Genomic DNA, 23,997 nt, shown 5'->3' with positions numbered 1-23,997 from the left:
GATGACAAACTAGACTGAATGTGTTTCTTTTTTTGTGTTTAGCCCCCCCCCCCCCCCTTTCTAACTTGGTCTACTAATGCTTAAAATGTTTGCCTGAAGAATTCTTGCCACTGATTACTGAGACCATGTGTGTGCACTGTAGCTTTGGTGATGAGATCGTGGTCGATATTTCAGGATTTCCTGTCTCAGAGAACTTCAAATGTTTCATTTAAAACTAAGAGGCGATTGCAGGGTCTTTGTAACTACTAATAATTCAGGCTTTTGTATTTATTTACAGCACTTGATGGTCAAGAATAAAAAAAAAAACAAAAAAAAATGAATGGAGACCAAAAGTTGAATTCTATTGTGTGTGATTTCATGTGGGACACAGAATTCCCCAAAAAGAGAACATGCACAATTTCTGAAACCTTGCTCCGTTTTCTTAAAACATTAAACACAAAACCTCAGCTTCAAGCACCATTTACAAAACCTCTGACTCCTCTTGAAAAATCAAACGTTTGCTTCAAAACAGTTTTACTTGTGCTCAAAATCAAACACTGCTCTCAAATCATAAACAAAGAGATCAAAATTATATACACTATCAAGCAGTCAGTAAACAATATACTAGAAAAAATAGAAAACATATTGTTCAAAACATATGGTTCTCAGGGAGTACATTTTTAATTTCAAAACAAATTTCATATTTTTCCATCATTTGTCTTTTGATGAACGAAAACATCAAGTACTACTTTGCTTTGCATTGTCTTGTTCTTCCTCCTCCTTGTACCCCTATTTTTACGGTATCCTGCATCTCACAAACTTGTCCTTTGATTCTTGTTCTTTGTTGATATGAACTTGCAACCAGTCAAAATCTATTGAGCAGTCAGTACTGCAAACAAATGGAAAGCACAATGTTCAGGGGCCATACAATAACTTGTTTACAGTATTGTACAGTATACAGCCTACAATGCACTGAATGCATGCATGAAATTTTCACCAGACATTAGTATTAACTTAAGTAATCCACACATATATAAAAATCCAAACATTAATGTCTAAAAGTAGAGTTATGAGTAAAAAAGTGGAATGGCACAGGGAAAAAGTATTGAACACACTAAGATAAAGCAGTACACAAAGGCAAGGAATGGCAAGGAACAAACTGGAATCTATAAGTAGTTACAGAAATTATCCCTCCTATCTGCAAATTTATATTAGCTGGGTTAGTACATACTGGTAGGCTATAAAGTTTTTTTGTTACCAAGGTGTCACACAAGAAACATTTCATGATAAAGGGTAAAAGCAAAGAGCTCTCCCAAGACTTGCAACCTTATTGTTGCAAAACATATCAATGGGACTGGTTACAGATGTACTTCAAAACTTCAGAATCATTCAGCGAGCAGTATTGTAGCCATTATCTGCAAGTGGAAGGAACATCACTGCATCATCAACTGGCCATGCACAGGATCTCCTTGCAAGATTTCTGACCAGGAAGTCAGAAGAGTAGCCCAAGAGCCAAGGACCACTCGGAGAAAGCTCCAGAAAGACTTGGAGGCAGCAGGTACAATTGTTACAGAGAAAATAAAAGGTAATGCACACAACCGCCATGGCCTCTATGCACGCTCATCCCGCATGACTCTATTGCTGAAGAAAAAACATGTCAAAGCTCGTTAAAAGTTTGCTACACAACATTTGTACAATCCTATGAAATACTGAGAGAATGTATCCTGGTCAGGCAAGAGCAAAATGTAACTTTTCGGATGTCATACTACACACCATATTTGGAGGAGAAATGGCACTGTGCATCACCGTAAAAATACCCTACCAACAGTGAGGTTTGGAGGTGGTGGCATCATGGTGTGGGCTGTTTTTCATCTCATGATACTAGCAGACTTCATACAATTGAAGGAATGATGAATGGTGTCATTTTGTTCCGGGGGAATCTACATCCACCAGGATGATGAGGATGAGACATGGCTAGACCTTCCAGCAGGACAATGATCCAAACCATTCAGCAAAGGAAACTCTCAATCAATTTTGAGTGGTTCTGTTTAATAAGTGACATGTGTATGTCTATTTCTATTTAATTTTTGGCACTTGTGTTTACCAGTATGGATGCATGTGCATTAGAGTGCAGAATGTGTTCAACGTTTTGCTAAAAATTGCAAGTGAGATCTGCAAATTGTGTTTTACCATGTGAAATGGTTAAAGGTATTGACAACAGACTGAACAATTAGCTTAATGAGTTCAAGCAATTGGGAACTTTTTTCAGCCAATGGGTTTTAGTGTTTTAGCAACTGAGAAAAACTAATTTGAAATCACCCCCTTTGGCTGCAGTACTAATGTCATACAGCAGGGGGCACCTGATGCAATGTTCAGTGTGCAGATGTTTTCAGATAAAGTGTCTCGCATACATCTGACTTACTCTGTGCTCAGCCTCGCCTCCATCTATTGTTCTTGAAAGAATAATGATGCCAAAAACACAATGTGTATGAGTTGCTGCCTGTGTTTCAGGAAAAGGTGTGTGTGTGTGTGTATGCTTGAACGTGTGTGTGTGTGTGTGCGAGTGCCCCCCCATCTTCATCCTCCATCTGCCAGTATGGTCTCCTGAGCACACCATGTAGGTGCTTACACAACCCAGCTTGGGAATTAATGAGGAGTGATCTCCATGTATTGTTTCATAGCTCTTAGGCACACCAAGACTGTGAGGCAGGATTAAAGCAGACGAGGATTGCTTTAGCGCAAAACAAATACACACAACCCCCCCTTTTTTTCAGTTGCTCACCTCACCTTTGCAAAGAACGCCGACCACACGTGACAAGACAACAGTGTTATTCTAGTCAAACAAGGTGCTTGCTTAATCTCTTGGTGACTTTGCCCTTGTTCATGGGGTTACTTCTTTCACGTGTGAAAAGTAAAGGTGTTTGAGTCGTGACTCACTCGGATCTTTCACCCGTGTCTTTAAATTAACCCATGAGTCGCGAGTCTCTAGTATCATTAACTCGGATCAGTTGAGTCCTACTACAATTCAATCTAAAACGATAAACAGCGCCACACACAAACCTCTTGCAACATTAGCTAGCCTCCTAGCCCTAGCCATCATCATAGCTGCCAACTCTCACGCATTGGCCGTGAGACACACGCATTTGATTAGTTTCACACACTCACACGCCACACCCACGATTTCTCACGCTGAAGTGTCAACCCGGTCGGTCAGATGCCTGAAAAATGAGTTTAGCCTATAGATCTACCTGTTGAGCCACGGTTATGCTTTCAGAGACGGTGAGAGGGTTCAAGAGCACCCCCTGTCTGTGGAATTTTCTAAAATTTCTCTCATTTGCGATGCTACTTCAAAAGCCATCCCAGGCGCATTCCCCCGGCTTCAGGTAGGCCTATGCTTTGAGTATTTTTCACGCTGAAGTGTCAACGTGGTAGGTCAAATACCTGGCAGATGAGGTTCAACTAAACTAAACCTATACATGATATCACACATCATGTGAACGAGCGGAATCTAAGCTTTCCAATGATATTAGCGCGAAGTTGCTGTGATAAATGGTTCGCGAGAAAATTATCATTGAACCGACGTGCAATTTAGGCTAATCATATTTGCATTTTGCACACAGTGCACACCCATTACTCTCGGTTGTAATATCTCACTAACCCTTCACACAACATGTGGCAAACCTAATATCATAATAAACAGCAAACCGTACCGAATACGAGGATATAAAGCATGCCTCTGTTTTTGAAATTGCAACACATTTCTACATAGCCTCATTGGGGCGAAATTATAATGTATTCTAATGTAAACTATTTGTCAGTAGGCCTACATACATATTTGTAAATTGCTCAGTAGATTATCCCACTATCATGGTTCTTATATTGTCAGGTTCCAGCCAATCCCACTTATACAGATAAATGAATATATTTATATTTCCATGCTTTCTAGTGACATTAATGCAAAAATATAAAGAAAATCAAATAAGGAGACACAAATATTGATATAAAGCCTGACATAAGCCATATGCAAACATTCACATCATGCAGATATGGGTACATCCTGAAAAAGGAATAGCCTGTAGGCTATGGCCATTACAATGACCAATATATTATCTTAAATGAACTAGCTGAAAAACACAGGTGACCACTTCTGCATAATTTCATGGAGTGCTGAACATTTCTGAACTGTGAAATGGACCATATGTTTTTGTGGTTGTGAACTTATTGCAATATCACCATAACTATTCCACCTGTGTATGCATGGTTATAATTCTGAAGTGCAAAATAGCTTAGGCTACAGCACAAATATTTCCATAAAAATAAGCAAGTCTGACATCTGAATTTATTTTTAAAAGTGCACCAGATTGATGCATTTAAAAGTTAAAATATACAAACATTTCTTAAATTCTTACAAAACACCCACCCACTTTTTAAAATTGTTAGTTTGGACCCCCCCACTATTGCCGTGCGAAATACCAGTGCTGTTTGTACGCCAAATAAATAATAACCTATAGGTTTATGTAAAACTCCCCATTAACAGCATCACGTCACTAACCACAGCTAGACTGCACAATGGTAGGCCTTCAAAAGCATGACATTTTCGCTTTAGTTTGATATTTAATTTACTTGATCCGCTTTCATGCGTTCATTGAACGTCCGCAGTGCTGTAATGGAAACCTTATTGCGTAGCCTAGTAGCCTATATATTGAGTTATTTTTAAATTATGCATGATTTACTTTTTATTAATTTCGTAGGCTGGCTTTATTTTGTTATATAGAAGTATCTAAATAACCTGGTAAAATGTACCAGAATTCAGGAAATTGCATCTAGTCCAAAAAAAAAATTCTGGGGGAGGACCCCCATACCCCCCACTGAAATGTCCCACCCACTTTCAGAATGCCTCCATCGCCCATGGTCCTAGCATTAGGCTAGATCCCTTTGATACCAATGTTAATTTAACTCTGGGACCCTGGTCCCTACACCTGAGAACCAATGTACTTTTTTTTTACTGTACGGTATAATGCTGAACGAGCCAAACAAAAATTTCCGCAGCAAAATTTTGGTTGGCCCCACCAAATCTCATTCCAAGGTTTTTTGAAAAGTTGGCAGCCCTGCATCATAGCTGCCAAAAATGTAACAATTTCGTAGGCAACCACAACTCCACAAATCAACTCAAGCGACTGAGTGAGCAGGCAGTCCGAGATAACTGGTTAACTTCCCGCAGAGCCGGAAACATTGCAGACTCGCAGACCATGGGACTCAGATTGGAGCGGCTGAGGCCTAGTCCACACGTACCAAACCGATCTTTTTTTCCTCCGTCTTCCCTGGAACCGTATCAAGAATATTTGCGTCCAAACGGATCCATCTCAACACGTTACTTCATACCCCAGGCTTATAGGTGGCACTGTGTCTTTACAGAAATTCACCAAAACTTGCAAAACTTGCGCTTTAAAAACAGACAGAATAGGCTACGGCGAAATGGCTAGTGCAAGGAAACCAGAATTGTTTGTGTGGACTGATGGTGAACTGTCAACTGTAGCCAACTGTAAAACTAATAAACTTTATTTTACGGTTTGTGAAGGGTGCAGTCCCGTCCTTTATTTGGCTAACGCAGGTAGGCCTACTAATCACCTTTACTTTCTTTGGTTGTAGGATAGTCCGTGATTCACATTAGTTTTGGCCTTCACCGCAATTAGGCTACTAAACGCAAGGCTTACCCAAGTTCTACTGTAGGCTATTCTGTCGCCACATTTATAATATTGCTATAAAACCTTCGTTAGTAACAGTCAATACTTTTGCCTGCATCAAATCGTGCATTCGCATTCAGTGTGCTACCATCGGCTTAACGTGAGTTCTAAGCGTCTTTGTATGCTTATATCTGATTTCACTCGACTGTGAATGCATGTCTATATATGTTGTAAGACATGTAAAATAAATAAATGAATGACACTGGCACTACGCACAAATTAATGTAGCCTAAACTTACACCGCACTTTCCTAATAACTTAAGTTCTCTCGAGTCACTGACAGTAGCTAGAATTCATAAAAAAACACCGGGAAAAACAGTGTTCAGTCCACCAAGTCATAAGCTATCGGCGCTGCGCAGGATCAGTTGTGATATTTATCTTAACGGAGTGTAATCGTAGGTAATGTCATGTATGAAAACTAGTATTGTTAGGCAATACTATAAGTGCAAGTCCAGGGCAGCTGAGGTGTGGCGATGACATCATCAATACGCAAGCAGGATGTGCGGTTTCGCTGTCTAAACGAACTCAAACGGGCTACGGTTTCAGATTTCTCCACTCTGGGACCAGGTTTCAGAAAAGTGCGGTTTCGGGCAGTGCGTTTACAGGATTCGTTTGGACGCTCGGCCAAGACGAAGCAAAACCTCTGCGTTTAACCTAAAAAGCGTCTCCGTGTGGACAGGCCCTGAGTAGCAATCAGGGTTAGTCGGATCAGCCGGCCGGTTAGGCTACGTTGAGTACGAGTCAGTTGAATCAGCCGGCTACGTTGTCATGAGTGGATCTGCGAGAGCGAGTAGCTCCTCCTCGAGGTGAAAAGCAATTCCACAACAAAAGCCATTCTTTCACTTCTGAAATAACATTGTTCTGCATGTAGCCTAGACATAATTAGATTTGGTGTATAGATGTAGCATATTAAAATGCAATTAGGTCGTGCAGACAGTCCGAACTGCACGCTCATGGAACTGCTTGAGTATCTACCCGGGTCAGTCGAATCAGCCGGGCGGGCCGGTTACGTTGTTATGAGTGCGAGTCAGCCGAATCAGCCGGCTTAGGTCTCAAAAAATTCTGAAAAAATTACCAGGTGTACCTATGTTACCCAGGAGACACACTGTAAAATTACTCTTATGTAAGATCAATACTTTCCAAGATACAGCCAGTTTTACAGGGGGAGGCGGGTGTCGATTTTGTTTGGCCTCTTTTTTTTGTCAAAGGCCACAGCACAAGAACTAAACCATGTAGGAGGCTCAAATTTTGCATGCTGGTACATAAATAGGAATAGTATGTAGCAAAATCGTCACGTTTGGTCTGGATAATCCTGCATGGCCATAGCTGTCCCTCAAAGTTGATACAAATTTTATTGGAGTTTTTGGCTGGGCTCTGTTTAAGCCTTCAGAAGACATATTTGTACTCAACATAGGCTCTTGATTTATTTTCCTTACTGAGATAAGTAGAAACACTCTCACAAAAACAATGAACAGAAAACAAATTCCTTCAGGGTCTGAACAGCAGACTTTACAAGTCTAAAAAATCATTTTGGTTCTCATTTTCAGAGCACCCAAACACCTTGGGATGTTCTGCTTTGGTTTTGATCCAAAAACCCGCCAGAGAGGTTTCCTTATACACACTCTTAAGACCACCGTCATTTGCAATTTCGATCAACTGCTCTTCCTCCTGCGCTGACAAGTTAGGACTATTCGGGATATTGACAAATGGGTTGCGGACCCACTCATTGGTTTGCCGTGGATCTTTGGAGGATGGAAAGTAACGGTCCACTCGTCGTCCCCACAAATCAAGCTTGGCTTTAAATGCAGCGACTTTATCTGCCAGTTTAAAGATAGTCGTCATTCTCCCCTGGAGTGACAGGTTGAGGTCATTATTAAGCAACCCGAATATGTCACACAGGTAAGCGAGTTTTGACACCCAGTCCTCATCACTAAAATGTGCAGCTAACGGTGACTTTTTTTCTGTAAGAAATCTCTGCAGCGGCTCTCGCAACTCAAACACTCTGGCCAGTGACCTGCTAAAGATGCTTGTTTTTTGTTGCTCATTTTAGCAGTTTAGCTAACTTCGTGTGACACTACCGTTTGCCAAGAACTGATCAAGTGAAGTGAGCTGATCTGAGCCTGCGCAGCGCTGAAGGCAGTACTGTATGTAAAAGTGTTGAAGGCGGGAGACAGACGTAAGAAAATAGACCTTGCAAAATCCAAACATGCGTGCAATCAAACAACTGCATATAGGCCTATGCCATGTAAAAACGTGACATTATTGCAAATTAAATTTAGTTTGTATGCATTTTTTTTTAAACTCATGTCGTAGGCTACGGCCCTGTTAGGAATGTCCTGGCCCGGTGGTTGGGGACCGCTGACTTAGCCTACATTTATAGTGGGTGCTAATGACCATGAATTCCAAAAATAATTCAGTGGAAATGCATGGATTCCAGTTTCTTCCAGTAGCAGCAACTGGAATCCATGCATTTCCACGGAATTATTTTTGGAATCTGAAACCTTATCATACCTGTTCATTCTTACTGGTAGCTCGACTTATCGTGACTAAATTCAAGATGGCTGCAAACGCTAAACTTCGTGAAGATACTGTCTGTATAAATCGTCTTGTAAGTAAACTACCAGTGCTTTTTTTTAAGTTCTCAATGTCTCGTTTTAAATGTCAGGGCCCTCGGAATTCTACCAATGAAGTGTGGAGATACATTGAGCCTCGTAAATGGTGTAAAACAGTGATTTATTTGCATGGATAGCCCGATGCCGAAGCACCACCATTGAAAAAGCTGTTGGTAGCATCGGCTAACTAGCCCCAGATTTTGGAGTGCAGGGGACAAGCCAAGATGGGCTATGAGACATACGTTCACACTCGGTATCATGTTTCAACACACTTTAGGTCAATATCACACCGGAATTCTCCTTTAAAAAAACTCCAATCTTTCCCAAATCTCCAATCTATTCTGGTGTATGGGTAGCATTAGGCAAAATATTCTTCATTTCATAGCCCTTATTTGGTTGTACCTGGGTTGTGCCAAGACGTGTTTATTTAAGATACATGTGAGGGCAGTAGTGCTTCAGTGATGGTCTTTTCATGTTATGTGTATTTTGCAGTTTATTAATCTTAATTTCCCTCTGTTCCCTGTTTCCAGGCAGTGAGTTGTGAGGACTGCTACCCTGAGAACACTGAGTGCATTCTGGAATATTCCAAATGTGTGCCACTTCCATACAAAAGAAGTTTTGAATCCTGCAAGAGAGTTCACTCACCAGGTAGAGACAGACACACACACACACACACACACACACACACACACACACACACACACACACGTCCATGTATTTGTGTCTGTTACTGTGTTTAGTTTATCCCCTTTTTTCATGTGTCTGTTTGTTGTTATGACTGTAGTGGGCTCCATCAACAGACCAGGGCAAAGTCGGTCTTTCCTGCTACTACTACATGCTACTTGACTATGTCTGGAAGCCATGGCTGCTGCCCTCAACATGCTGTAAGTGTTTGTGTGTTTTGAATGAGGGCTATGGGGTATGTCACTGTGCACACTCTAATTTGTTTGACAAATGTGCAATGTAATGCATTAATACAGAAACTAATCATCATTATTGTAGCTTTTTATAATAGTCTTGAATTTTGAAGTTTAGCCAGGTTTACCATTATGTTGGTGGTAATGTAAATAATGTGTTGAATATATGCCAAACTGATCATAATCATAATTTTGTTAAATATTATTTTCTATTGACAGAAACTGAAACCCTCACAAATAAAGTCACAAATCAAGAATTAACATTGACGGTGATGGTGGCAAGGGTGCCTTCATAAGGTAATTGTCATTTTTGTTTGTATACCTGATTGACTTACCAACTTATTTTTTAATGCTTTGATTTTTATCTTAATCAAAAATAACATAATGTATAGCAATTGCTGTTTTATTTTTTTAGATGCCATCCAGCAAGTCCCAGCCTGGAGCCAGAGGCTGGCACTGCACGTCAGATGGGGGAGGATCTATGTTAGGCATCAGAAAGGTGCTTTAAGCAAGAAGGCAAGAGCTTCTGCAGACAGTGTTGCAATTAGGTATGATACTTTTGGAAATTGATCTTAATGCCTTAATTAAAAAAAATGAGGAAAAATCCAGCTTTTAAGGACAACAATTATTTTTGTGAATGAATGATGTATCGTAAATAAATAAGTGTTCCTTAAAGGTTGGATTTTTCCTAATTTTTAAAAAAAATTAAGGCATTAAGATCAGATGATTTTTAAATGTATGTGTATGCTAAGGTTATGTAAACTTATGAGCACAACTGTAATACATATCTCTATTACTTCTAACTATTGCACCTGACTTCTAGGCTGCTATTGTGGGTTTGCTTTTATTCGATTGTAACATATGCTTTCTTTCTTTTTTTACAGACACCTGACTTTAACTGCCAAAGGGACCATCAGAGCACCTCTCCCTACCCTGCCGGACATCTATACCAGAAGAGTACGGATAAGGGCCCAAAATGTTTTAAAGGACATTTCACGCCCAGACCATGGACTGTTTAAACCACTGAGGTCAAGCAGAAGTCTCTGTTCTCACTTGAGGCAGATTATTGAGAGGGGGCGAGTGTCACTGCGTAAGGCCCCTACTGCAGGCAAGAAAGCCATGTTGATTTGAACATTGATTGATAAATACAATAAAGGCCATGTAACAAATTTTATTGCCTGTCGCATATGAATTTTCATGGTAAAGTAAAATAAGTCATTGGGATTTAGCAGGTGTAATTCAAAGTAAATAATGTAATTAAGTGTATGTAAAATTAATATGAAATATTATTTAAGTTAAAGTTGCACAATAAGCTCAGTGTTGGTTATGTAAAACTATCTCACGTTTAAAACCATTACATAAATCACATGATTAATTTTAAAAATTAAAAACATTAAATATATGATATAAGCATAAAGCCTATGGAAAAGCAAATAAAGGCATACACATAAATGCCTGCGAAATTAGCTGTGCCTGGCAGAATATGGGCAGTATATGTGTAGTTCCATGTTTGATATATCAGGGGGTATATGGTAACAAGAACAAGAGGTGTCCTGGGTCATATAAGTAGCTAATACTTGAAACATGGATCATATCAGGTGAGAATATGAAGTCTGGATATCTTGCATGTCGTCGCAGTCCCATTCAGGACTTTTGATATGCTCCTGATATGAGAATTGGCACTAAAATATCAGGAGCACATCAGAAATATATCACTATGAATATTCCCTGATTCAGAGCCTTTTCACCCAGTGTTTGGAAAGGGAAAACGTCAGGACTTTGGGTGTATCCCTTCCTGTGAAAGGTGGGGTGTACAAAAACATCCAAATAATATGTAAAGGGCAGTATGTCAAATTGATATAATTCCACACAATCAGGCACTTAGTTCTCAGGAAGTTTCTTTTGATTGGTTGTTTTGTCATTCTATCCTCAAGTCAACTTTATGAAACATACATGGGAGTCCTGGTCATAGGAGTTGGCCAAGGTTTGAAAAAAAAAAAAACTATCAAAGCTGTTTTAGTTCTTATGAAAGCTATTATTCCACCTCTGTAGTTGATCACAGAATTGATATTATTACAGTTTTTTTTAAATCGCTAAGAAGCGCTTACCCATACTTCAGATACTTTTTCTAAACTCTTAACACAGACTTACACCTACAAAACACAATTGGCCAAATGGATAATTTTCTTCTCAAAAACACATTTTGTATACTAACTCTTCATTTCAATACAGAACACATCTTTCTCTGCACACACTAACTTTACCAAAACACTGGAAATCTGACTCAAAATGAAATTATTCTGTCAAAGAATAACACTTGTTTTCACTTCACAAGGTACATGCAGTCAATCAAAGTACACCCGGTTTCAAAATACTGGCTATTGTTGACATTACAAAAACGGCATTGTATGTTTCAGTTTTACAGGTATTTGCATGCAAAACATGCTATCCACCGTTTTTATTTTTTAATTTCTTGGTTGGGAACTGTATGTCCACATGTAATGTTCACATTCAAAAGCATTCCAGTAAAAAGCAAATTTTTTTTTTTCCTTTACTGTTTACAGGTACAGTAGAAATACTGTTTACAGTATGATAGAACAGAAAAAGTTTTACAGTATTGCTTACAGTGAACAAAATATCCATGAAACACATAAGACCTGAACAAAAAACAACAGCAAAAAGCCCAGATAAAAAAAAGGGGGGGGGGACTAAAAAAAACACAAAATTACTGTATCTAATCTCTGCAATCTTCAGAGTTAGGCCACACATTTTCATCAACATCACATCTGATATTATTCAAGGCGATGCACCTGGGATAAAACTATTTGATAGCAGAAACAGAGCAGAAGCAGAGGTTTTTATACTGTATCTAAGGTTTGGAATGTTGTGTTTGCTACTGTGGGATGTTGCAGTGTGTTACAGTAACATTTGTAAATACAAAAACAATCCATAGTTTTGTTGGGAGGTATAGCTTGTCTGTTGAGAAAATGTAAGCATTGTGGAAATGTGTTCACTGGCTGCATATTGTGTGAAAACGACATGAAATGTGTGCAGGGTATGGCCACAAAAGACCGATGCTGTGCTAATTGTGTTTAGAGTTTTGAAAATGTGACAATTGGTTAGAATTGTCTGAGAGTTCAAGTTCAATTTAAAAGTTACATTGACTCATGCAAGCATAACAGGCAGCATTTCTTTTGAACATTATCCTGTCCTGCCTAGTTCTTGGGAAAGTAAATAATGAGGGGCTAGGTATGTCCTTCCAGTGAACGACATGTTGTACAGTATAAGGGCAATTCCATGCAAAACTGTCACGTCCATAACGGCAATTAAATGCCATGGTATTTGTATGATGTGAATGATTATGTAAGTTTTTCATCTATGTTCTACAACCAAAAAGAGTGAATGCTCCCACTTCAAGTAATCATAATTCACATCATACCATACCATAGCATTGTGTTGGCGTTATGGACATGACAAGTCTGTTTGGAAAAGTCTGTTTTATTGCAAGTATATTTTATTGCACACCATCAATCACTGTCAACAACAATTGCCTCACATGCTCAGCTTTTCCCCATAGACTTAACATTGAAGCTTGTGTGTATACAGTATATGTTTGCATAATAATACACATATATGTATGTGTGAGTATATCTAATGTTTATATTTTTCAATACAATGCAATGTAAACAAGCGCTATAAAAAATATGTGACAGAAAAGCATGAAGTATATGTGACAACACAAATAGTGGAAAAACTGCATTTTTCCAGATCTGCATGCATGCAGTCTCAGGTCTCATTTTTGACTGTTTGCTCAGTACTCTCGTCTCGGTGGGAAACTACAACATGCCATACGCTGACTTTGGTAATATTTCTTAAAATGGCTTAAGGAGTTTTGTTTTTTTTTGGCATAAGAGGAGGTTTTATTCAGTGGAGCTGATCTCATAGAATTTGCTTGGTCGGAAAGATAGGAGATGGCTTTGCATACAGAGCAGCTCTGAACTGTTTTTCTCTTTAGTAGAGTTGTTACTGAGCCCATATTTAAGGAGATCATTAAAGTCCCCATTTGACATGAGCATACACATGTGGAATGAGACAGACCAGAGGAGGGCCTTTAGCACTAATAAACCATAACAACATTTTATCATTTACATGACCGTCACTCAGGTCAGAGAGACTCCCAGCTCATCAAGCTGAACTTTAATTAACTTTGCCCACTTCTGACCTAAAGGCTACGTCTTTATGGAGAGCATATCCACTTTCAACTTGTCTCGGATGCAGGTGTGTTGAATTTGATCTTATTTTGTTACATTTTTCCTTATGTCAACCTTAAAGACTTGATTAGGGTCTGTGAAATAGTTACAAAGCGATCATATTCATTAAACGTCCACAGTAGGCCCACACAAAATATTCAGTCATAAAACAGTATTTTAGGGTGATTTAGGACACCAAAGCCAAAAAACATTAATATCCAAAGCTCTGGTTTTTAATGAAAGAAGTTTATTGACAGCACTTGTCTCACACATGTTTGATCAGTTTAATTGTTTACTTCTGTCTTTCAGTAAGAATTTCAACACCTTTAAAAACACTATACAATATTTCTATATACAAACACACACAAAACAGTCACTGTCTAGTGAGATGATAATGTGACAACCACAATATAGGTACAAAGGCCTTGAGTTAATTTTGATAAACTGAGTCAGTATTTTTACTGCATCGTCTCAACAAGCCCAACCACAATGCAGAATTTGCCTAGTGCAACAGATAGGTAATCGCTTTACAAACAAAGCAGCTCTACTGTTTTGCTTGGCAGTAAAGTCATTGCCGATCACACATGTAAGAAGCCATCCAGTTCTCATTTGACATGTGCACCAAGATCACGTTTAATGAGTGTCTCAAACCCTCAGGGCCTCCATTAAATCTGCATGCCTCTTGAAGTATGGCGGCTGTTTGCTTTTTCTTGCTTTGCTAATGTGCGTCAATGGCGGTGCTAAAAGCCTAAAACTGCAATCCACAAAGCCGTTTAAACCCAATGGTAATCAAAACTTTTTTTGGCTAGCATGAAGAGCTGCTTCCAGAACCAAAAGATGGGAGCGGTGATAGCATAGTGGCTAAGGAGCTGGGCTTGCATGCAAGGGCCAGAAAAGTTATGGGTTCAATTCCCAGCTTCCACCATTGTGCCCTTGAGCGAGGCACTTAATCCCAAGTTGCTCTGGGGACAGTGGCCCTTGTAATATAATTGACATAATGTAAAATCGCTTTCGGTAGAAGCCTCCGCTAAATGAATACATGTAAAAAGTTCTTCAGTTCTTCTAGGTATAAACATCAGATAAAAATGAGGCCAGGCACCAGGTTAGACGGTGGTTTTCCACCATCTCTGAACATGCTGACTGCAGCACAGCTGACATTCTGACAGATGTTCACTGTGAGAAATAGTGTTTACTCAGTGAACCCTGAGATTAGAAGGTGACATATCAGGCTCTGCCTGTTTCTTTATTAAAGGTTAAGCACCGCAAAGAGGGATGATGAGCCATCTTCTTCACCGGCGGCATGTCTTTCCAGATTCCCACAACCCACAGTGATCCACAATTGAAATGTTTCTTCAAAACTACACCAATACTTGTTTTTAAGGCTCAATATAAAAAAAGAAAAGCATGAAAATAGAATATAAGAGATGGTCCTGTAACTGCATATGTATCAAACCACCACTCCAAACTTGGGATGAAGTGTTATTTTGGGTATGGTAATTTAATCATCATGTTTACTTACGTTCAACTAAGCTTGAGCATTGCAACACCCTTAATTTGCATATAGAGAGTCTGTAAGATACTGGAGTGTCTCCTCTCTCAGAGATATGTGAAAAGATTGTGTCCTTTTCTTTTCATTTATGATATAAAATCAAATGATGAAATAAACTGCAGGGTCCCTCCACCTGCTAGGTAAAATCATTAAGGGCATGCACAAATCAAACCATTTTCATTTCCTTATTTTCCCTTCAAAATAAACAAACATAATTTTACATTTTGGTAAAAACATTGCACAAACACCATATCTGATTATGGAGTCTCAACAGTGAGATAGTCAACAGTCAGTCACCCCTTCAAACTGCATCTTTTACCCCCACCGTAGTCAACTTCTTCTGACTTGGTGTTCTAGTCATTCTCTCTTTCAAGCTCCTCAGTGGTAACAGTCTTTGGAGCAAAAGGGGAGATTTGGAGGTGGAATTACTGTGCTTCAATTTATCTAAGACAGACGTGGACTGACCCACGGGGGAGTTGGCCTGACCGGCCACCTGGCATACGAGTTCAGGTCTGTCAAGCGAAGCAGTCGAAGTACTGGCTACTTGGTCGGGAGGCAGGGCACTTGTTGCACTGGTCTTGGTTGAGCTGAACACTTTTCCCTGGAAGTACTTTAAGGAACTTTTCACGGGCGTAGTTGTCATGGCAGTGGCAGGGGTGGAGTCGGGTTTGACAGCAGGACTTTTGGCAGGCCCCTCCGTCCGGCTGGCAAGCGGCGTTCTGGAACCTGGATTGGGTGAGGCTCTGTACAGCTGCAAGAAAAGAAACACTGGGTGTGAGTGCAAAAAAAAACAAAACAAGTCTAGGCTATTTTCTCTCACACAAAGCACACAACTAATCCTGATGATGCTGGTATAGTTAATTGCCCTCAAACAAATGTCTGGGCGTTTCGTCCCAGACAGACCTACCCCAAAATCACCAGGGCCTAAGGTAGCTCAAAAAACGGCATACGATACCTTCTTTCCATCGCTCTCCGTCTTGGGTCTGGCCTGTCCCTGTGCATTCCTCTCCTGGAGATCCCTATCTCTTTCCTGCCCTGGTTTATCGCGAGGTGCTGGCATCTGGCATCCCTCTTTCCTGGATACTTGCAGGCATGCTCCAGACCTGCTCTCGGCTTTGAGCTGTCTGGCGATATCTGGTGTTGATGTGTAATGGGATTTCTCCACCTTCTCTCTCAGCTGTCTGCCTGCTTCATGTCTCACCTTTGAGGCTGCAAGGTTGCTCGTGCTTATTCCATGGGACAGCTGCTGGTGACCCTTCCTGTCCACCTGCTTTGCAGTGTTGCTCCTTGTTGTCGCCGTCGCCATCGTTGTTGTTGTGGACTCCACCTTTCCATTTGACTGTCCACTGTGCTTGCCTTCCGTTTTCATTGCTTGATCACGCTTGCTCTTCGGAGATGAATCGGAACGTTTTTGCCACACATCTGGCACTGCTGCCTGCTCTTTCTTTTTCTCTAGTCCACGAGGCTTGTTTTGCACAGCAAGACTCATTTCTTTCTGCTCATCATCCTCCTCTGATATAAATAACACTTCCTCTGGTACCAACTGTGTATCTTGACAAGTGTTTTTCCCTTCCTTGGCTGACAAAGCGTGTTGTTTGTTGTTGCTCGTCACTTCAGTCTCCTCTTTCCTCTCTTTCAGCTCGGAGGAGTTGAGTTGCGATCCTGCCTTTTCGCACTGACTGCCTAAGTCCTGCTGCATTACCTCCAATTTACTGTTTCTCTCCTGCAGTGTTTGCTGGCTAGCTTTCTCTTTTGCCCTGAGTGAATTTTCATCGTATTCATTTTGTGAGACTACAGATGCAGTCCCATTCCTCTCTGCCTTCAAATGATTGACATGTCTTTCCACCATGTCTTGCTTTTGGCCTATCTTCGGATTTAAGTGTGTTCCAGTCTGGCTTGTATCTTCTGGCCGGAGATGATTGTTCTGAAGTTCTGTCTTCTGTGTGCTATTCTCGTTCTGTCCAGATATAGGAGGCTGAGACAAAATTGGCTCCTTGATACCGTTTTGGTGATTGTTGATACCGTTAAGATTGTTGTTCTCACATTTGTGCTGTTTGGACTTAGTGTTTGTGTCACCAATCGTCATGGACAGAATGGTTGTTTCTTTAGCAGTATTGCTGCTCTGAGTGTGCTTCTTGTCAGTCTGTTGATTGCCGTTTCTAACGTGTGCATTCTCTGAATGTGTATGTGGCCCATTTACATGTACAGATGACTTAGATTTAACAGGCACATTGCCATTACACTGAACATGTTTATCAGACATTGAGGAGTTTTTAGCCGACTGTGCTCGAGAGTCATTAACATTGGATTTGCTGTCAGTCCTGTCAATGCCAGTGTCCATGGCTCTGGTTTTCTCAGTGTCACTGTCTGGGCCTTCAGTTCCTCTGTTGGGTTTGTTAGAAGCAGTGGAACAGGGCTGTTCAGACTTGGCGCCACAGCCAGGAGCTGAGTGGAGATCCTTAGGACCCTGTGGAAAGACAGAAATGTCAGCCCCATCACATGAAGTGGCACATTTTGTACATTTAGTAAATGAGCTATGTTTGCTAGGAAATACCTCAGCATTCACCTGTGGTTCTTTATCCCCATTAACCCCAGCCGTGTCACTCTCACACTCATTAATGACATTCAGAGGAACCATTCTCGGGTTTCCTATTGGTGGAGTTAATACACTGTCCTGATCATGCTGTGGCCTAAGTGGTGCTTGCGCTATTAGATCAGCAATCCGTAGCCCCTCACCCTTGGTCTTCAGTGGCTGCACGGATGAGAGAAGGTCCGCCAGTTCAAGGCGCGATCGAGGGGTGGCCTTCTCAGGCAAAGGCTCCTCGGGCATGTGGAATGGCTCCTTGAATCGGATCGCCTGCGACGTCTCAAAGAGCTCGGAGCGCATCAGGTGAGCTTGGAAAGGCTTGCTGGAGTCGCGGATGTTGATGATGCCGATGACGTCGCTCGGTGGATCTGGCTCGGGCCAGGTTGGTAGGTAGTTCATCATGTTGGCCCGCTGCATGTCCACCAACCCGGGGTGGATCCTCGGCTCCTCCAGCAGTCTGGGCTGTCGGAAATATTTCGGCAGTTGTTTCGCATTTCCCGAGCTGTTCCTGCCTGAGTAAGTCCCAGTGCTCTTTAGAGAGGAATTGGACACCAAGGCGTATTTTGCGCTGTACATCTTGCGGGCCAACGCAGCAGCGACTTGCGGATTTTGGATAGACTGTTGGAGAGGTTCGACTTCGGGCTCCTCATCCAGTTTAACGCTGGAAAGGTTCACAGCTCCGGAGGTGAAATACAGATCCCTGAACAGCCTGTCGAAGGTCTCCACAGCCTGACCTGTGAGCATTGTGACGACGCTTCGGTCCAGTCTGGATGCAGTCCATGTGTAGCTGAAATCACACCACAAATAAACATTATGAGGTGGTTTGTGGATTGTGGTTGGATTGGTTAATTAATTAGGTTGTAAGTGACTTATGATTTTCAGAAAAACAGCACACTTTAACCATCTCACCTGTAGGAGCCGGACACTGACTTGTCTCCATCGACAAACATGAACTTCTGACTTACAACGCCGCAAACTTTCTTTGAAGAGCGAGTGTAGAACTCTGTGCCTCGCGTGCAGGTGACCCGTAAATTCTGTGAAAGAAAAAGTGAAAACGAAATGAAAATGTTGTTTGTGAACATGAGTGAGGTGAAGTAATACCTTTTCCCTCCTGGAAAAAAACAACCATTTGCAGAAACAAATCATATCCACATCAACAAAAGCAGTAAGTAAATCAAGTCTGTCACTAAGCTTTTATGGCTTAACAAAAAAAAATGGGAGTTTCAAAAACTCTCATGGGAGTTTCTCAGAACAAACCGAATAAAGGATCCTATTGTGCTGTTTTTCAATAGTTGTGAACATATTCAATCCAACCTATTCAACAATTAATCATTCTGAGATGTGTCCTGTTGATAAAAATAACGGTGCACTCTGTGGCCATATTAGGGACTTATTATTAATCTTATCAGACTTATTAATCAAGTCTGCACTTGTCCTCAGGTTATTCAGTAGCACACAGCATTTTCCTGCCAGAGAAAATAATTACGTCAAGGAGGTGCCAGCAATGTGAGTCATATTGGGATGATTCAAATCAATTCCATAAATACAGAAGAGTTTCATTACCAGGGTTGGTAATGTGGCTTGTGGGCCTTGAGGCCCAAACAGTCAACATTGGAGGAAAGTACAGAGTGACGCACAGGATAAGTCGGTCCAGGAAACCATAATTCACCAGCTCTGTCTGGACCGCTAATGTTTCATGCTCAGTGCACAGACAATGTAAAGGCATTGTAGGTAAATGGATATCATTTTATTGCCGCTACTGTATATAGGAATATGAATATGAATAAAATGGAAAATTGAGTTGAAGTTGAAGTAACTCTAGAGCCCTCATTAAAATGATGCAAAGTCTAAAGTCAAACTAAAGCTAGTTTAATAACAAGGCAAAATCTATTGGCTAATTTAATACCATGATCAAGAAATATTGGCTGATCAGCCTAATGCTCCCAGATGCCACAATATTGCTTTAGTTGATGCACGAGACATTTTGCCCATCATTTATTTAAATTATGGCTCAATTCTGGAAACACTAACAGGTTGTAGTTTTTGTGGTCATGTGATAAGACCTTAAGATGCCTGTTTGTGCCTTAAGATGTCTGTATGTCTACTTCACATCAGACCTAATACTGTTCACAAAGTTCACAACTAAACTGACAAGTTCTAAACTGACATTTTCTTCATCAGATGATCAACAAAGACCTGTTCATCTTAGTCTGTCAGACCATGTTGTGAATAACCTGCTATAGTAGCACTGAAATCAGACAGAATATGGCTAGTTGCCTGCATTCATGTCAGACATAAAAATTGTCTACAATCTCTACAATCAAAATGTCTCCATCTGGCATGAAATACTACAATAACTCCAATAAGACTACCAAAGACTAAGATAAAGATGATTGTTTGACATTGAGAATGCTTACCGGGCCCTCTGATCTATGTGATTTATTACCAATCATCTTTGGTCTTGGATTTGGGCAGAATTAGACCTCTGAAGTTCACCTACAAAAAAGCTGCCACCATTGCCCAAATAAGGAGATCTGGTATCTTGCGTTTTTTTCTTCTGAGAAAATAACATGGGGATTTTGAATTATCACCGCATTTTTGCAGGGACAAAGAATTCTAGAAGGCAGACGTTTTGCTCTACACACTTTTGTCCTTTGCCTTCAAGTGGGTACTGTGATCTTTGGGATGTTAAGACAGCAAACTTTGATTTTTGCTACCCCAGAGGTAACTTGCAGTGCAACTTGCCATAGGTAGCTTCAATTAACACCCGGATCTCCTCATATTAGCAAAAATGGCAGCTTTGGGTACTTTTTGTAGACGAACTTCGAAGGTCTATGGAACATTCCACTTTCTCTACTTGTCACTAGTCAGACAAACAACTTTGCTTACTCATTTAATCAATGTAACTTATACACGTCACTGTAATGTAGAGTATCCTGTTCACCGTGGGAAAATTAACTTGTGAACCTGATAGGCGACCTTCAAAACTATACAGGAGGTGGAGGCCTAAAGGTTAGTCTGACCGGAGAGGTTACATGCCTTGAGGTGTCCCTTATGCATGCCTGCTCTCTGGCACATTTGAAGGAAGTGGGGGACTCCTGTGGCGTCTAGGAGGATGTACACAGCCACCCTCCGCCTGTAGCTCATATCCAGCAGATCCTTGAATATGTCCACATCTGTGAATAGGTCCATGACAATTCCTATGACCTGGTATGGAAAAGACCACATGAGCTGTTTTAACCTTTGTAAGGTGTTCATATTTTTGTTACACAGCCAATGTTCCTGGGTCTGGTAGACCCACCACATTACTAGGCTTTTAAATCAATACAGCCATTTCAATTTATATAAAACACTTACCAGATCTTTACTTAAAGGAGAATTCCGGTGTGATATTGACCTAAAGTGTGTTGAAACAGTGTGAACATATGTCTCATAGCCGGCTTGTCCCCTGCACTCCAAAATCTGGCGATAGTTAAAAATAATTCAGTGGAAATGCATGGATTCCAGTTTCTTCCAGTAGCAGCAACTGGAATACATGCATTTCCACGGAATTATTTTTGGAATCTGATCGCTTATCATACCTGTTCATTCTTACTCGTCACTAGACTTATCGTGACTAAATTCAAGATGGCTGCAAATGCTAAACTTCGTGAAGATACTGTCTGTATAAATCGTCTTGTAAGTAAACTACCAGTGTTTTTTCAAAGTTCTCAATGTCTCGTTTTAAATGTCAGGGCCCTCGGAAGTCTACCAATGAAGTGTGGAGATACATTGAGCCTCGTAAATGGTGTAAAACAGTGATTTATTTGCATGGCTAGCCCGATGCCGAAGCACCACTATTGAAAAAGCTGTTGATAGCATCGGCTAACTAGCGCCAGATTTTGGAGTGCAGGGGACAAGCCGAGATGGGCTATGAGACATACGTTCACACTCGGTATCATGTTTCAACACACTTTATGTCAATATCACACCGGAATTCTCCTTTAATCTCTACTTCTACTTTAATTTCTTATTTCTTAGAACTTAATCAGAACAGGTGAAAGTGCTTGAAAAGTATTGTGTAACTTTGTGTGGGAATAGCAGGTGCAGAAAGACAACATTCCCGCACACAGACACCTACACTCAGACATGCATACAGGCATACAGACACACACAGATGCACACACACACACACACACACACACACACACACACACACACACACAATGAGTTTGAGTTAGGTCACTTTCAAATATTTTTTTTGAAATTCAAAGGAAGAACTAATGCAAGGTGTCAAACTCATTGGGCGGGATCATTATCATTTTCTGCATGGGTATGCAGTGTTGCTTGATGATACTCCTTTAGTTTACTATTTTTGAGCAACACGTACTGTCTGCTGTCATAATAGGCTACTGCTTTTTGAAATACCCTACTTCCATGTCATGTTTTTTCAGCCTCTTCCTTCCTAAGAATGCTCTCGGGCCTTATGTTTGACACCCCTAATGTTATTGTCACTGGGTCTCTAAGGAAAATAACTTTTCTTCAACTTCTCACGACTGTGCTTGGACAGTGGCTATTACAGTCTGTAATAAAGTAGCCTACCTTAACATTGTTTTGAGCGTCAAAAACTGCCGTTTTTGACACTCGTAGAAAAATTGCATTACATTGAACGCACTTTAATGCAGAAATGCAGTATTTTGGACATGAAAAAGCCACTGTAGTGCATTTTACTGTCCCATCACTGCAGTTGTGTTTTGCAAAGGTAATGCTATGATTAAAAAACGTAGCCTACCTTTTGGGCTTGCGTAATCGTCTTTCTAATTACTTCTTTAATGTGCGGCTGTCCATCCATTGGTGGATGTGCATAAACAGTAGCACGGGTGACTCCTCGGTAGGCTGTGACGTCTGGCCAGCCCAATTCCAGCTCGCAAAGGGAATGGTCAGAACGATCAGGCCAGTACTCCGAGGGCACGTTGGAGTCCTCTCCCGCTTCATTAATTTGTGTATGGCCTGTAATACCACCAGGGTTGTATACCGTCACGGTTGTAGTCAGATATTCCAGTTCATGGTCTGATAAAAACCCCCGCATGTCTTGCGCTTTAAGATATGCCCCGTATGCTGCTGGTCCATCCTGGAAAAGTGTCTCCAACGCAATTCGTTGCTCTTCGCTGTAGAGAAACTCAGGTTTTGATTCAGTAATTCGCGGATTAATATGTTCATTGTCCATACATTGAATCTGAGATAAAGCCATTATCAAACGTTACGTTTTAAATAAAAAATAAATAAATATATAACGATTTAAATGTTACAGCCTCACATAGTTTAGGCTACTCAAGTAATCTATATAGTTTACTCATTTAATCAAGTATACTAATGATATCAACTACAATTTCGGAGACCACTGAAATGTCATAAATAACAGATTCTTCTTGCGTGGACTCAGGCAATTTGACTCACATTGCCCCGAAAAGGAATAGAAACAGGTAAAGGCAGGTACACGTTAGTCATGTGACTAACATCCTCCCAATGGAAATTCTGGGAAGAAACCAACAACGACATGCCCCTAACTTCGCCTTTTTTCAGAACTTAAAAATGCTCAGCCATTGGCAGACAGATTTTTCCTGAGACAGCTGTAAAGGTCACAAGCGCATTCCTGCAAGGATAATAATCACGTTTTGGAAAAGAAAAAAAAAACTGTTTCTTTGTCATACAGGCTCTATGGCTTTTGCGACCCAGTTCGTATAGATCAGATAGGCTAAAAAAGGTAGCGATCACGTCAGTTGTGTACCTACAGATAATACCTCTATGTGAAACTTTTAAAATTCATTGCACATGAAGGGAATGGACAAGCTTATGATATGGCTAAATTGTAAGTAAATGAAAACACAATGCACATATGCCTCTGTACAGGCAGAATAGGAGTCTGGGAATGGTTAGAAGAGAACATAATTTATCTCCAACTGTAGGCCTAATCAATAAGCTATGGAGAGTGATTTAGAAGGGGGTCATTCCTCTGTTCCCAGGGTGGCACATAATGAGACCATGACAATGGTCTTATGTTCCCCAGTTCTCCCAAGGTCCTATTTTCCAGGGTCCTATATGTTCCAAAGCTCTGTAAAGTACATGATGTGAACCTGAAAAAGATGTTTTAAGGCTGAATGTGCTTAAAAGAGAAATCCGGCTATTTTTCACATATATCTCTGTTTCTCGAGGTCACTGAGTATTGTCGGTACGGAAAAAACGAAAACAATCGGTTCTACCTAGCTCTAGTTGCTGCATCCAACAGCTAGAGCTACCAGGCAGCTACACTGCTACAGTCTGGGGGCATGTTCATGAGCCCCCATGTTCCGCTGCCTTATACACACACACACACGCACACA

General features: G+C 40.7%; 1 protein-coding gene and 1 long non-coding RNA gene across 5 annotated transcripts; one reads left to right on the top strand and one right to left on the bottom strand.

Moving 5' to 3' along the window:
* Nucleotides 1–8,869: 8,869 nt before the first annotated feature.
* LOC121705493 lies at nucleotides 8,870–10,341 on the top strand. 2 transcript variants are annotated; one of them, XR_006030813.1, is made up of 5 exons: nucleotides 8,870–8,983; nucleotides 9,136–9,219; nucleotides 9,472–9,549; nucleotides 9,668–9,800; nucleotides 10,137–10,341. It is a non-coding gene; the product is annotated as an uncharacterized LOC121705493 (long non-coding RNA). The 2 variants fall into 2 exon arrangements; XR_006030812.1 differs by having other exon boundaries at nucleotides 9,120–9,219.
* Nucleotides 10,342–14,968: 4,627 nt separating this feature from the next.
* fam83ga (family with sequence similarity 83 member Ga) lies at nucleotides 14,969–23,045 on the bottom strand. 3 transcript variants are annotated; one of them, XM_042086478.1, is made up of 6 exons: nucleotides 22,410–23,045; nucleotides 20,678–20,845; nucleotides 18,548–18,672; nucleotides 17,606–18,425; nucleotides 16,007–17,518; nucleotides 14,969–15,802 (listed from the first exon to the last, which is right to left on the bottom strand). In XM_042086478.1, the coding sequence occupies exons 1-6, from the start codon at nucleotides 22,866–22,868 to the stop codon at nucleotides 15,353–15,355; spliced, it is 3,534 nt and encodes a 1,177-aa protein (XP_041942412.1). In that variant the 5' UTR covers nucleotides 22,869–23,045; the 3' UTR covers nucleotides 14,969–15,352. The 3 variants fall into 3 exon arrangements, with proteins under 3 accessions (XP_041942412.1, XP_041942413.1, XP_041942414.1); XM_042086479.1 differs by having other exon boundaries at nucleotides 17,618–18,425; XM_042086480.1 differs by lacking the exon at nucleotides 14,969–15,802 and having other exon boundaries at nucleotides 17,378–17,518; nucleotides 17,788–18,425.
* Nucleotides 23,046–23,997: the final 952 nt, after the last annotated feature.

The sequence above is a fragment of the Alosa sapidissima genome, chromosome 3, assembly GCF_018492685.1.
Source record: "Alosa sapidissima isolate fAloSap1 chromosome 3, fAloSap1.pri, whole genome shotgun sequence".
NCBI classification, from domain to species: Eukaryota; Metazoa; Chordata; class Actinopteri; order Clupeiformes; family Clupeidae; genus Alosa; species Alosa sapidissima.
This window is presented reverse-complemented; position numbering and strand designations above follow the sequence as displayed.